Here is a 15,226-nt window from a genome sequence, read left to right as displayed (position 1 = left end):
TCGTAATTGGGATAATTTCTGATTAATTTTCATTTTAATCCAATATAGCTCCATCGGGTCCGCCGGTAGGCTTCGTAGGTTCAGCGAGATCCTCGTCGGAGATCATAACTCAATGGCAACCACCAATGGAGGAACATCGCAACGGTCAAATACTGGGTTACATTATTCGGTATCGACTGTTTGGATACAACGCCAGCCCTTGGAACTATCGAAATATAACCAACGAGGCTCAACGCAACTACCTGATTCAAGAGCTGATCACCTGGAAGGATTACATTGTTCAGATCGCTGCCTACAATAACATGGGCGTAGGAGTTTACACCGAGGGAGCTAAGATCAAAACAAAGGAGGGAGTTCCAGAAGCACCGCCAACAAACGTCCGCGTTAGTGCGTTGAACTCCACAGCTATACGGGTTTGGTGGAAGCCTCCGAATCCTCAACAGATCAATGGCATTAACCAAGGGTACAAGATCCAGGCTTGGAGATACGAAATCATCGATGGGGAGGAGCACGAATCCGAAGCTAAAGTTCTCACTGTACCGCCAAGTTTGCTGGACCCGTTAGCTGAGCAGGACACAGTCGTTACGGGGCTGGATAAATTCACCACGTACAACATTACGGTACTATGTTTCACAGATCCTGGAGACGGGGAACGTAGCTACCCGGTTGAAGTTAAAACGAAAGAAGACGTTCCAGATGAAGTTAGCTCCCTGCAGTTCGATGACGTATCCGATCGTGAAGTCACGGTCATGTGGACACCTCCAAAGCAAATCAACGGCATCCTTACTGGCTATCAAGTTAAATACCAAATCAAAGATCAACCGGACACCCTCAAAACCTTCAATCTGAGTGCGGACAGCAATTCTTTGAAAATCGTCAATCTCATGGCAACTACACATTACTGGTTTGAGGTTACGGCTTCCACTGCAGTCGGACAAGGTTTACCACGAACAGCAACGATCCAGTCCGGCGTTGAGCCGGTGCTTCCTCATCCTCCCTACCAACTAGCGTTGTCCAACATCGAAGCATTTTCGGTCGTAATACAGTTCACCCCTGGATTCGACGGGAACTCTTCGATTACCAAATGGACCGTGGAGGGTCAAACGGCGCGAAACCTAACCTGGTTCACCGTGTACGAGGTACACGACCCGGATGCTTCAACGCTCACGGTGACAGGCCTTACGCCTTTCACACCATACCGCCTGAGAATCATCGCCTCCAACGTGGTCGGCCCATCGGAGCCCTCTGAACCTACTAAGGACTTTCAAACGATTCAAGCTCGCCCCATGCACCCGCCGTTCAACGTGACGGTTCGCGCTATGAGTGCCACTGAGTTGCGAGTTCGTTGGATACCTCTTCAACAAACCGAGTGGTTCGGAAATCCTCGTGGGTATAACATAACCTATAGGAACGTCAACGAGAAAGCCCGAATTGCTCCGTTCAGTGTGATCATTGAAGATCCCACGGCAAATTCACACGTTCTGGATGGGTTGGAGGAGTGGTCCGTGTACGAGATATTCATGAGCGCAGTGAACGAAGTGGGGCAATCTAACGAGAGTCCACATGCGTTCGAGAGGACGCGGGAAGCAGTTCCTTCCTTTGGGCCTCTGGGAGTAGAAGCCAATGCGACATCGTCGACAACGATCGTCGTGAAATGGACCGAAGTTCCGAAAGAGCACCGGAATGGACAAATCGAAGGGTACAAAGTATTCTACGGGTCGGCAGGAAGAACGCAAATCCTACACAAAACCATTTCAAATAATGCGACGTTTACTACAACGTTAACTGAGCTGAAGAAGTTCGTGCAATACGACATTCAAGTTCTGGCCTACACTCGGCTAGGGGATGGAGTCTTGAGTACACCTCCAGTAAGAGTGCAAACATTTGAAGATACGCCTGGTGCTCCTTCAAACGTGTCGTTTCCTGATGTTTCGTTTAGCATGGCACGGATAATTTGGGACGTTCCAGAAGAGCCTAATGGAGAAATTTTGGCTTACAAGGTCACTTATCTGTTAAACGGATCGCTAAGTTTGAACTTCAGTCGTGAATTTCCGCCATCCGATCGAACATTCCGTGCGACACAGTTACTTGCTGAACGGTATTACCTGTTCAGTGTAACTTCACAGACACGACTAGGATGGGGCAAAACCGCTGCCGTTTTGGTTTACACCACGAACAATCGAGAGATTCCTCAAGCACCATCCGCTCCACAGATCTCCAGGTCACAGGTCCAAGCTGAACAGATAACCTTCAGCTGGACGCCCGGACGCGACGGTTTCGCTCCTCTCCGGTACTACTCCGTTCAATTCCGGGAGAATGAAGGACCCTGGACGGTGATCCCTGAACGGGTAGATCCTTCCGTTACTTCCTACACAGCATTAGGTCTCAAACCACACACGCTGTATCAGTTCCGCATTCAAGCTACAAACGATATCGGTCCATCGGCCTTCAGTAAGGAAAGTATTGAAGTACGAACACTTCCAGCAGCGCCATCCGGGGGTATCACAGGTTTGAAGGTGGTGCCGATTACGACGACAAGCGTTCGAGTTCAATGGAATCCGTTGAAGAAGAGTCTTTGGAACGGAGATTCCAATACTGGCGGCTATCGAATCCTGTATCAACCGATTTCCGATTTCCCTTCTACTCTGCAAAGTACCCCTAAGTTAGACGTTATGGGAGTCGAACAGGAGTCGGCTATTCTGAAAGATCTGACTCAAGACCGAAACTATGAAATCATTGTGCAGCCGTTCAACTCACAAGGCTCGGGAATTACAACGCCTCCGGTAGCTGTATATGTAGGAGAAGCAGTTCCTACGGGAGAACCTCGTGGAATTGACGGCGCTCCGGTGTCGTCTACCGAAGTTCGTTTACGATGGAAAGCTCCACAACAGAGCATGCAAAACGGAGAGCTGTTAGGGTACAAGATCTTTTACCTGGTCACCGATTCACCTCAGGAATTGGAGGACGGTCGGAAACACGAAGAAGAGATAGAGGTTGTTCCCGCATCGTACACATCGCATAGTTTGGTGTTCTTGGACAAGTATACGGAGTATAGAATACAGATCTTGGCGTTCAACCCGGCGGGTGATGGTCCGCGATCGACTCCCATCACAGTGAAGACCCTGCAGGGTCTACCGGGGCCGCCAATCGCGTTATCTTTCTCCGATATCACCATGAACAGTTTGAAAGTCAGCTGGGACCCTCCCAAGAAGCGGAACGGAGAGATTCTGGGATACATTGTGACTTACGAGACCACCGAGGACAATGAAAGTATGTTGATTGAGTTTTTGTAGGTCAAAAGGGAGATCTAATCAATTTAATTTTACCATTCGCAGAATTCAGCAAACAGGTCAAACAGAAGGTCTCCGGCACCAATTTGATCATCCAAAATCTAGAAGAGGAAGTTACCTACACGTTTACGGTTCGCGCACAAACAATCGATTACGGTCCGGCAGTTAGCGGAAATGTTACCACAGGACCTCAAGATGGCTCCCCGGTTTCCCCACGGGATCTACAGCTTTCCAAATCGCAAGCCAGCGTGGACATGGCTTGGCTAAACGGCCCATCCGGGAAGGGACCAATTCTGGGATATTACATTGAAACCAAGAAAAGAGGTAAGTGGATTCAAGTTCCGCCTAGTGTCGGAAACGGAAACAGAATGTTTAAACAAGACCAGGTGTTGGGCTAAACGATTGCATGCAGTCGGGAAGTTTATCAATGAGCAAACAAGTAGCAAAAAAGGATTCAACTATTTTACTCTCTTCTCTTCCCTTTTCCTGCTTTTCCTATCGCAAATCGCGCGCAATCCGCATTACCTCTCTCTCTGGTTGGTGGTTCTTTATGGTGAATGGCCGTCATCAATTACGCTGTCTCCATCCACGTGGCGACCGACCGCGATGTGGGCGTTTTTTGTTTCTGTAAATATAATCCTTTTCCAAATGAATGCGCGCGAAAAATATGAACTGCAATGCCAACTCTATGAAGATATGGAGCAATATTACAGCCGTAAGTACTGCTTGCTAGCTCGGCAAAAGCACAAGCACAAGGAAGCAAATTTAAATGTTGTGTTGTCCTCATTTGTGCTCTCCCCCGTGACGCTGCTGCCCTGTTGGCTCACGGTGTTCGTTATGTGCATTTCGTTTTGCAGTTCTCACTTTTGTTCTCCGAGCATCCATGCTTTCGAACCATTAAACCTGTTGTTATTCGTGGCACGTGATTAATACGTTATCTGACATCGCATCCCGCTTCTGTAACAGTTTTTATTTGTCACTATACCTCACGCTGGGTTGTTTAAGTTGCAAGTTTGAAATCCATATTGTATGTTTTATGTGGGTAAATATTTCGTACCCATATCCGTTAATACTAATTACTCATCTAGTCAGCAAAATATGTTCGTGAGATTTAATGGGAATGTAGCGTTTCGTGATCCAAATCTATTTCAATGCATGTCCGCTTTACTTTTTTGCTCTAGAATAACTATTCACATCAACAACTGCATGTTACATGATTTGTTCGTCAATCATGTCGCACATCAAATAAAGTTTACTTCTGTAAATTCATACTTAATATTTTATTGATATGTCATCGAAATTATTTACCTACTGATCGAGCATTTGCCCCATTGAATTCTGTAATAGAATTTATGGCTTTCTGGAAGTCAATCTGTCGTTTTAACTGAGTTTTGATTCAAATTCCTGCCACTCCACTTTGTATGGGAAACATTTCAAACGAGAATTTTCAAAATTAGCTGATTAAAAGTTCCCACTTTTGCTGCTCGTTATATCTATGAAAATTTAGTATCGTAAATTCGGGTGAAATTGATCAGTCACACATTTTATTTAAATGGAGCACCAACTTCAAAGAAACCTGTAGCTAGGTGAACTCCATACTTAATTTGAGTTTTAATTATAATTTTCATGACCTGCCCGAAATTCGAATCAAAGTGTCCGTAATTCGAAGCAAAAGTGAGGAATCGTCCGGAAAAAGAATCATGAAACGGTCACATATTTCGATTTATTTGATTTTTTTTAAGTTGCGGAAGCGTAATCTTTACCCACTGTAGTATTCACGAGTTGTTTGTTTGTTTGTTTTATTAACGACACTTTACACCAAACAGGTGCATACGTGTCAGTATAAAAAAACATTTCATTTTACCATTCAATTTCATACATTATTTACAATATTTGTCTTGCCGTTTTGACCGCTTGTCAAATTTGATTCTCCATCCGGTTACATCATCTGGCTCGGAATCTGGACCCGAATCAGAGTCGGTGCTCACATCAACAGTTCTTTCTACTTCCATCTCGTCATCATTGCTGGATATACGAGGCGCAGTGATAATTCTAATATTCAGAATACAATTCTAGGCAAATTACTTTTTAACAAATCTCCGTGCTTTAATTGTTTGCCTTTCGACTTCCACTGTTTTCAGTTGCTTCCCATGTTAGCACCTCTCTATTATTGAATATCTGGGTATACATATTTACAATTAATTCATTAATATCTACCCTACAATATATTTACCTCCAGAAATCTCCACTACAGGGTATGTGATGTACTTGCTCTCCAACAACCACATCTCCCATTTTTAACGAAATAAGAACTCAAAGCTGATAATTATTAAGTCTCGGTGGCAACTTCCTGGTGCGCCTTTAATTGACCGGTGACTGATGTGACCGCGTTTGGGTTCTCTCTCTCTATCTTTATTTACGAGATTTTTAGCCCTGAGCTAGTTCATCTCGGGACCAACGGCTTTACTTCCCTTCCGAAGGAAGTCGTCACTACTGAAATTTTTAGTGACTATCTCGGGGATGGGATTCGATCCCAGGTCCTCGGCGTGAGAGGCGTGTGTTCTAACCCCTACACCAGGTCCGTCCCCGCGTTTGGGTTGTTAATGCGCTTTCTAGGAAACCCCGAATGTGTTCCTCAGAACTGGTGTTATCTGCATACTGAAGCTCAGCATGTTGTGACTCATCGCTTTGAGGCACAAACACCGGTGCTTCATCAGTGTGTATCTGCACCGCTATTGGTACCATTTTTAGGTGTTAGTCGTTTCGGTCATACGATTTTGCACTCTCTGGATCCTAAATCTTCGAACCGAATGTAGTTCATTCATTTATTTAGTTAACATCATCCAACCGAATGTTGTCTGAAGCTAATTTCCCGGCAAGAAATTCTTCATCAGCACTGTGTCCCCAGAATCAATGGATGACTTCCTCGCCTTTCTACGCAAATCCTCACGTTCAGCAATCGACGATCTTGATTGGCAACTTCAAAAGATGGCGGTGCTGTTTCGTCGTCTTGTAGCGCTGGAATTTTGGATCTGATGGTTCTGCCGTACATAAGTTCCATAAGTGTGCCGCCAGTCGTTGTGTGCGGCGTAGTGTAGTACATGTACATCACTAAGTATTCTTGTAGATCCTGGCGCCAATTTCGACCAAGGGTATTGCTGATTTGCAATCGCTTTCCACCAACCCATTTCCTTGGGGCCAGTATGGTGTCGAGTGGTTCAAGTAGATTCCGTGCTTCCGACTGTATTCTTCGAGCTCTGTTCCCACAAACTGTTTAGCGTTATCCAACGTTATCGTCATAGGGTAACCTAGATGAGTGAAGAGTCCGTCAAGCCTCGCAACCAGTGCTGTTAAAAGTCAAAATTTTGGAAAATTTCAAATGCTCATAGCAACCTCCCAAGTAAAATATAGCATCAGTAAAATTGTCAACCGATAGTAGTTCGGAAAAAGTCACCAGGAAAAACATGTCCTGATGACTTTTTCCACGGGTAACGATGATACTAGCAATATTCAATTGTCAAAGTCACGTGATATTCATGACATTTAACAACTCTGCTCGCAACAGTGTTCTTGGCTGTGATCTTATGCATCATGTCTACTTCTTTGTAGCGACTGTAGCAGTCGATCACTACCAATAAGTATAATCCAGAGGGCATTTGTCCAAGGAAATCCAGGCCCACGTCAACCCATGGTTTACATAGCAATGGTCGTCGTGAACGCGGCTCCGGCTTATTTGGCAGATAAACCAGGCGAAAGTATTCGCAATTTACGACTAGATTTGTATCGACGACACAATTGAAACTGGGTTGAAACAGGAACATATGGACAAAAAGAAAGGTTCCACATTGCATTTTCAAGATAAATTGTGTGTTAATGAGCTTATATTTAGTATTAATAGATGCATCAATCTGTGCTTACATCAATAACTCACATATGTTTAGGCATCTTGATGTAATGTCTTTAATACTTTACGACCTACACAATGTCTATCACCATTCTAACAAATTCTTCCATAACTTCATCCAGACGATACCCGATGGGAGACGGTAGCGCGCACAACCAACGGTCCCATCCAGGAGTTCACCGTCAGCTTCCAAAGTTTGCTTCCATCAACAGCGTACAAGTTCCGCGTAATCGCCTACAACCGGTACGGAATCAGCTGTCCCGTCTATTCGGACGATGCCATCCTGACGCCGTCGAAGCTATATCTGGAGTACGGTTACCTGCAGCAGAAGCCTTTCTACCGGCAGACGTGGTTCATGGTAGCCCTAGCGGCGACATCCATCATCATTATCATCATGGTGATTGCGGTGCTCTGCGTGAAAAGTAAAAGTTATAAGTACAAACGTAAGTTGAACTTTGAAGTGGTTTTAATTAGATTAACGTTACTCATCGGCCTATTTATTTGCAGAGGAGGCACAGAAGACTCTGGAGGAATCGATGGCAATGTCGATCGACGAGCGGCAAGAATTGGCGCTGGAGTTGTACCGGTCTCGGCATGGGGTGACGAGTAACAACGGAACGTTGAACGGGACTGGAACCTTGGGACGTCGCACCGGTACGATACTTGGCAGTAGAAAGCCTCAGACTTCGGCTGCCGCGGCAGCTTCACTCGGCAAATCTCCACCAAGGCCTTCGCCGGCGTCCGTCGCATATCACAGCGACGAAGAAAGCCTGAAATGCTACGATGAAAATCCAGACGATAGCAGCGTGACGGAGAAGCCGTCTGAGGTCAGCTCAAGCGATTCTCAGGTAAGTGTTTTTGAAGAAATGACTTGGAAAATCTGCTAATTCACGATTCCCTTCCGTAAAACAGGCATCGGAAAGCGAGAACGAGAGCGTCCGCTCGGATCCGCACTCGTTCGTGAATCACTACGCAAACGTGAACGATTCGCTGCGGCAGTCCTGGAAGCGGCAGAAACCGGTGCGGAACTATTCCAGCTACACGGACTCGGAACCGGAGGGTTCGGCTGTGATGAGTCTGAACGGCGGTCAGATCATCATGAACAACATGGCCCGATCTCGGGCGCCACTGCCCGGCTTCAGCTCGTTCGTATGACCTTCGTCATGCGATGGGATCATTGATGAGCTGGATGCGAAGCTAAAGGCCCGATGCAATGGTTCCGCAGTGGTTCCCAACGGAGGTGGCTTGACATTAGTCGGAGCCGGCATCAACGGGATCAGCGGCAGCAAGAGCGAGAACCAACTGTCCTGATAGGAACCAAGGCAAGAGGGTGCGGTGGAGATCTATGCCAGAGGTAGCTGTAGGAAACTTGTTTGTGATACAAAAGTTTTACACTTGAGAATTTAGAGGGGAAGCGCGTGCGCGAGAGATAGACTGACTGCAAGCGGGGTGAGTGAAACCAGTTTTGTTTTAGTTTCGATTTTAAATTGGGGGCAATTTGGGAGCGCATTTGGAGCGCAAGACCCTAGGGGAGGGCAAAAAAGCATAATCAAAAATGTGACTGATTTTTTATTCTTTACTGTAGAATATTGAAATTTAGTTTAAATCGAATTATACGGGGCACCGCTACGATGCCCACGAAAAAAAAACCCGAAACGATTACTTCGATAATCTACTTAGAAGAGGAAATAGTATGCAAACTTATTTAACGGTAACATTGAACTACGGAAAACTGTTACGAGAAATGAAATGCTGTTTTGTACAATACCACACTGCAGTTTGTAGAAGTAATATAGATTTTAGGAAATCGAGCCATAAGTAGGATATTTTGAATAACGAGGGATGTTTCTCATATTATGGATGGATCTCAAATTGCGGGCCGGAGGACTGTTATGTGAAAAAATAATGAAAACTTTCTATACAACAAACCATTTTATACTAAATAATAGGAGGGGCCATGAAGGGATAGGGCATTAGGTCATTGGCAGGGCTGATAGTTGGACTCTTTTTAGGGACGTGGTCACTTTTTTAGCATGTTTCCGAAACGACTCTTTTTCAGTTTAAATAGCATCAAGGGTAACTTTTTCACATGACGCAAATTTCTAGAAGCTCCAGAAAAACCTTCAGAGACTATTCAACAAATTACTCAGAAATTTATTCTCAGATTTCTCGATGGAAAGCTACAGGAATTCCTCAAGAAATTCCTTTAGAGATTTCTTTACCAATGGATCATTGAAGGTAGTTTTTGCAAGTGCTCACCGCATCAAAACAAAGGCGCCACTGTATATGGGATTTAACATTGTGACAGCATTGCTGTTCTGTCAAACACACAAGGCTACGGTGGCGCTATCTATGCTTTCCGTAGCGGCCGTTTTAATTATTTTAATGATCCATTTTCCCAGTACTTCGTCCAAAATTTCGTCCAGCGATTTTTCACGAGATGCTTAGAAGATTTTTTCTGGAATTTACTCGTGAAAATTCTGGAATACTGTTACACCACTAATTTAAAGAAGTTTACACAAGGATCCCGGTGCCCAAGTAACTATATGCACTAATAATAAGCCCTAAATTAGCATCAGATGTGCATATAGGCATTAAAATAGCCCTACCAATGCAGACAAGTCTATTATTACCACTTCCACCGCATATAAATCCTATATTACAGCACCATCAATGCTTCTAAGCCGGATGCATACGGGTATTAAATAAGCACTATATTAGCTCTATATCCGCATACATGGCATGTCTATATATGCTATATATGCTATCAACTGTCTTGACAGTTGCTTAGTGTTTGCATGTAGCGGTAAGAGGAAGCAAATAATTAATTTCCTCGCTACCACAATCGCAGATTTTATGTCGGGGATAATCGGGAGAAAACAACTAACGTTTCTCACATTGTCCAATATTGGCATTAGTGGTGCAGAGAAGAACGGCTATATCTTTGCATTATAATGGCACGCTATTTCTCCTTTTCTGGCATTATAATAGCAGTATATGTGTATTTTGAGCTGACAGACGTCAAATAACTCAAGCGTGTGCTAGAATAAGGGCTTAAGTTCCATGATCGATTTCTCTTCATCGATCCTTTCTTCTGTGAATAAAAGTGACAAGGCGCGGGTTTGTTTTTAACTTCAGACCGCTTAGCAACGATGCAGTCTTGCGTCCTGAGGTGAAAAAATGCTAACAAACCCTCTTCTTGTCATTTTTATTCACAGAATAGAGAATCGATGAAGAGAAATCGATCATGTGACTTACGCCTTTACGCCCCACACGCTTGAACTGTTCTATATGCGCATAATGTTGTTATAATGCCACATAACCGTACTTACCTTAAGTATTTCCTCCAGCTTAACTGTTCAATCGATTTATCCAAGAACTAAAAAAATCCTAGAGGAGTTCTTCCAAGGTTTGTTCTAAAGTTCTTAAAGAAATTCAAACATCGATTTTTTAAAGTAAATCTGCCAGCCATTTTCGTATGAAAATTGTTGAGAATTCACCCACGGTTACTCTCAGGAAGTGCTTCAGTAACTTCTCCAAGGATTATTCCAGGAAATCTTCTCAGGAAGCTTTTTAGAAAGAAACTCTGGAGTTATTCCTTAAAAACTAATTCCTGATTAATTTTGTGGAAACAACAGTTTTGGAATAAAAAACCTAAGAAATTAAAAGACGCTTGTGGAAGAAAATTTAAGAAAAACGATGGAAAAATCATCAGATGAGTTCCAGAAGAGTAGAGTTTTTGTTTTTAGAACTTTCTCAAAGAATTTTTGGAGGAATTCCTTTGTGGAATCGGTGACTAACGCCTTCGAAAAATTCCAGATGAAATCCTTAAAGGTATCTTAAAAAAAAAAAAAAATTACTCAACATGATATTTTGTCGGTTTTGGGTTAAGTATACTAAAGAATCCTATTATGTCTAACCTTCCAACGGTATTTTTAGAAATGAAGATGATAAAGATGGATAAATTATTGAAAAATCCACTTGCTCACGTGGTATTCGAACCCACGACCATTGTATGCTAGACGAGTGCATTATCAACAAAGCTACCGAACCACTTTGGTGAATGTTCAGTTCAACAATAAAAATAACATAATTTGTAGAAGATTGTCTTGTTGGTTTGGTTCACATACAATTTTTATGGAATTGAAATTGATGATTAAATTTCAAAGCCGATTTTTTTTTTCAAATCTAGGCTTCTGTCCCTTTGCTTCTAACCCCTTCAAATTTTATAGGAACATCTAAGAACGTTCTTCTGAATAAATCTTCGGTGTAATACATGAAAGAAAACTTTTGGCTGATACCTGAATTAATTTTAAGTAATTTTTCAGAAAACAATCATGAAACGATACCTACAAGCAGTAATCTTTGTCGTGAAATAGCGAGAAAATGAGAAAATAAAAAAAAAAACTCTTAGAAATATTTGGTAAAAATCCCTGAGAATTACTTATGAAGATTATTTTTTTCCTGATTCCTATTTGATTTCTTGCTTCCTGTTCGGCCTCTTTTAGGTCTCTGTTTGGTATCGTTTTTTAGGCATGAGGTCTACAAAGTTCTTCAATACCATCAGTCGCTACCAGCCCTGCATTCGGCATAAAGTCGCCTTCACTGTTTTGATTTTGCATGAAATTTACTGGCCTTGTTGTTTACTTATTTCATGAAAGAGTGAAATAAAGGGTCTGGTTTTTATGTAAAAGTCTTTCAAAAGCCTGACCTGTTGTGTGTTGGCACGGTGGGGGACTCACGTAAGAAGTCCTTATCCATTACAAAACTTTCCCTACTGCTCCTATGCCTCAATCTCCTCCGGAACTACATCAGGCAATTTCATCGGGGGAGGGCTATTCCCATGCACTTTGTCGTTCTCAGACTCTAGCCGTTCTGGTAGTTCGATTTTGGAGTTTGATGTCGTCAAAAACGCTGCTCACTTCGACATTTCTACGGTGTCTCTGCGACTACTCGTTTTGCCCAATTGACGGTTGAAATCCTCGCTGGGGCTGACGACGCATTATAATACTCTTGGGCTGACCTCACGTCAGAGCCCTGTCGAACTTCTACTGGACGCTCATGTACACTTTGCTACTCTACGATGACTCGTTTTCAGTTGATGCTTTTCGAGCTATCCTGGTTGACAAGTTGGATGCCGAGGTCAGTCCAGCGATTCCGGTTGGAGGATGGCTTCCGGTTCACTAGCGCTCCAACGACTCAAGCCGATGATACATTACGTACTACTCAGAGTAGTCCCTGGCAGTGGATCTATCTTACTCCTACGAAAATTTCCCCGGTGGTGGAAGATCTCCCGAATTACTCAGCTACTCCGACTCGACGTTGGTCGGCCAAGTGCCAGGGTTGGTTCTGCAATTCTGGTTGAAGGATAACTTCCGGTTTGCAGGTGCCCCGAAGACTTATTACCGATACAACGCTACGCTCGCTCTACTCGATCTAGTCCCCGACGGAGGATCTAGCCTACTCCAATCGCAGAACGGGGCTCTCCAACCTTCACGCCATCTCCTTTGCAGCAACGACATAATCTGCGTCATCCCTCTATTCACCGCTTTCCAAGTGCTTATATGCTAACTCATGTTCTGCACGATGTTGCCCGGATTTAGGACGCTTGCGATTTCTGACATAATCTCGCTTCGTATATCCCCGAATCGAAGGCAGTCGACTATAACATGCTGCGATGTCTCCTCGACAATGTGGAGATTCTGCGTGTCCGAATCTGTGCAGATATTTCCGGAAGCATCCACCATGGGCTGAAAAAAACTGGGTGGGGAAAAAGCTAACTTCTCCATGATTTCTGGTCGTCCACACCGACATGTTAGGAATGAGCCTGTGGGTCCACCTTCCGTTCTCCGAGTTATTACACTCCTGCTGCCACTTGGCCATTGATCCAATCTGATCTGGCATACCTCACTTGTGTCCATTTGCTGGTAGCATGCTATGTCCTCAACCAGAGTGATGCATTCCGGCGATAACGTAGACTTCCTCCGACTATATAGTGCGGTAGGCCACCCCGGACCCGGAACGTACCTGCCAGCTTCTCTCGATTGCGTTTAATTGTCAATGCTGCCGCCCAAGCCGGGACTTCGTATATCGACGATCGCCAGAAGACGTCTCGTACTGCTCCTGGATCCTCCAATGTTTGGCATGATCCTAGCTACAGTGTTAGCTGCATTCGCAGCCTTTTCGCAGGCATAATCTACGTGGCTCTTGAAGTTTAGCCAGTCGGCGACCGTTACTTTAAGGTGCTTTATAGAGCGCTTCGATGAGATTGCGTGTCCTCCGTTGTTGACCTGCTGAACCGCCTTACAGTTGCTGACCAGCACCACCATCGTTTTGTGCACTGCAGCTTGACTCCAGTCATCCACGATTCAATGATGTCTAGCGATTTCGCCGCCAGCGTCTTCAGCTCCTCCACAGTCTCGCCAGTTATCGTAAGAACGACGTAATCTGCAAACCCGACGATCTCGACTCCATTCGACAGTGTCAAGGTTAGCAATCCATCGTATACTTCTGCAACGCCCTTAGCGCTACTTTAGGGATACCATATGGACCAGGAGCTTTATTCAGCTTCAATCCTTTCGAGACCGCATTTTCTTCATCTACGTCAGCGTACGGGGGCCATCCCGTGGGAGCATGCGTAGGAAAGAGACCGTTCACTATTTCAGCTGGTGTTACTGGGCCCTCGATCTTCGCCATAACTACTCGAGGCGCTGCCCCCGGGATTTATGCCAGCTTCCCGGCACCACTCCTTGTAGCAGTTCGAATTCCTCGCTTCCCGTTTGAAGGCGGCTCTGGCCAGCCGGTAGACCACCTTACGTTCTTCCATGTTAGCATCCGATCTAGCTCTCTGCACGCGTCTTCTGGCTCTTAAGCAGGCTGCACGGTGGGTGCTGAGTCTGTCATTCTACCAGTATGCAGTAAGGCAAGCAAATAAATTTAAACTCTAATATGTTGCATTAGTATAAGTTTAAAATTACTTTTCCATAGTAATCTATTCAGCTTACAAGAGAATGATTCTATAGTTTGGTACTAAGAATTTTCTAACCGAACAGAGTCGGAGTAATTATCTATGAACATATTTTTACATCGATACATTTTAAGAGTCATTTTCGTTAACTCCTCCGATCCATAAATTGAGAACTCCCATCCCTCTCATTTAGTTTACGTTATTAAAATTCTAGATAAAATTTACTGGAACAACACATCTAACACGGTGGTGCAATATTATGTTGGGATGTGATGTAATACCAAGAATTTTGTTGTATCCCAACTTAAGGGAAATACTAAATAAATTATCGTGATGTGTCTGTAAACTCCGATGTGTAGCAGCGCCTAATTCCGATTACATCACCCGTTTCGGTTGGCGTGAACAGAGTTGAGCACCGCCATAGAGCGCTATTTGTAATAACAAGATATCACGGTATTTACTTTTCGATCTCAAAACAAATCCCGACGATTGGTGGCACAAACAACACACAGGACTGCCCTTTTTAATCAGTTTTAAAACCAAGTTCCAACGGTACTTACTGAACGAAACCCCAGTAGGAGATGAATGTTCACTGCCATTATCAAGCATCTTGTTAAATTCCAGTATTCGAACAACCATACCCCATATCCTCCACGGTCACGGAACATTACTCTGAATCCCAGATTGAACTCTTCACCGCGATCATTCCAATGATCCTTGACCTGGAAGGATGCAAGGATATTCCTTTCCGTTATTATTTTTCGAACTTATACTTTGTAGTTTCTATTCGGTTTCGCAAACCTGCATGTCCAAACATTACACCTAAAACTACATTTCCAGTTGCCTTATTAAGTAGAACATAAGCACGTAGACAATTCAACAGAGTAAAACAAGCGTGCATACCTTGAAGCCTTTCCTTCCATTCTCTGTTGTTCCATGCGGATTAGGTTTTCATATGTGTAAGTGTAAATAGATGCAAATATGAGTGTTAATGTTACAGCCCTTGCTTAAACCGAGAGATTTTATTGATCCCAACGATCATGAAGATGCTTTCTGTTTGATATG

At 43.9% G+C, this 15,226-nt stretch overlaps 1 protein-coding gene across 5 annotated transcripts in view; it reads left to right on the top strand.

The window, feature by feature from the left end:
- LOC5570700 (protein sidekick) overlaps positions 1–9,128 on the top strand; it is a 318,723-nt gene extending 309,595 nt beyond the window's left edge. For 3 of the 5 annotated variants that reach the window (XM_021845453.1, XM_021845449.1, XM_021845428.1), the window contains 5 exons: positions 49–3,270; positions 3,336–3,614; positions 7,317–7,637; positions 7,702–8,042; positions 8,107–9,128. In XM_021845453.1, the coding sequence (XP_021701145.1) occupies positions 49–3,270; positions 3,336–3,614; positions 7,317–7,637; positions 7,702–8,042; positions 8,107–8,349 (4,406 nt within the window). In that variant the 3' untranslated portion in view covers positions 8,350–9,128. Of the gene's footprint in view, positions 1–48; positions 3,271–3,335; positions 3,615–3,984; positions 4,006–7,316; positions 7,638–7,701; positions 8,043–8,106 lie in introns of all 5 variants that reach the window. The other 2 variants (XM_021845439.1, XM_021845419.1) reach the window with 1 other exon arrangement.
- Positions 9,129–15,226: the final 6,098 nt, after the last annotated feature.

This window comes from Aedes aegypti, chromosome 1 (assembly GCF_002204515.2).
Source record: "Aedes aegypti strain LVP_AGWG chromosome 1, AaegL5.0 Primary Assembly, whole genome shotgun sequence".
Taxonomy (NCBI): Eukaryota; Metazoa; Arthropoda; class Insecta; order Diptera; family Culicidae; genus Aedes; species Aedes aegypti.
This window is presented reverse-complemented; position numbering and strand designations above follow the sequence as displayed.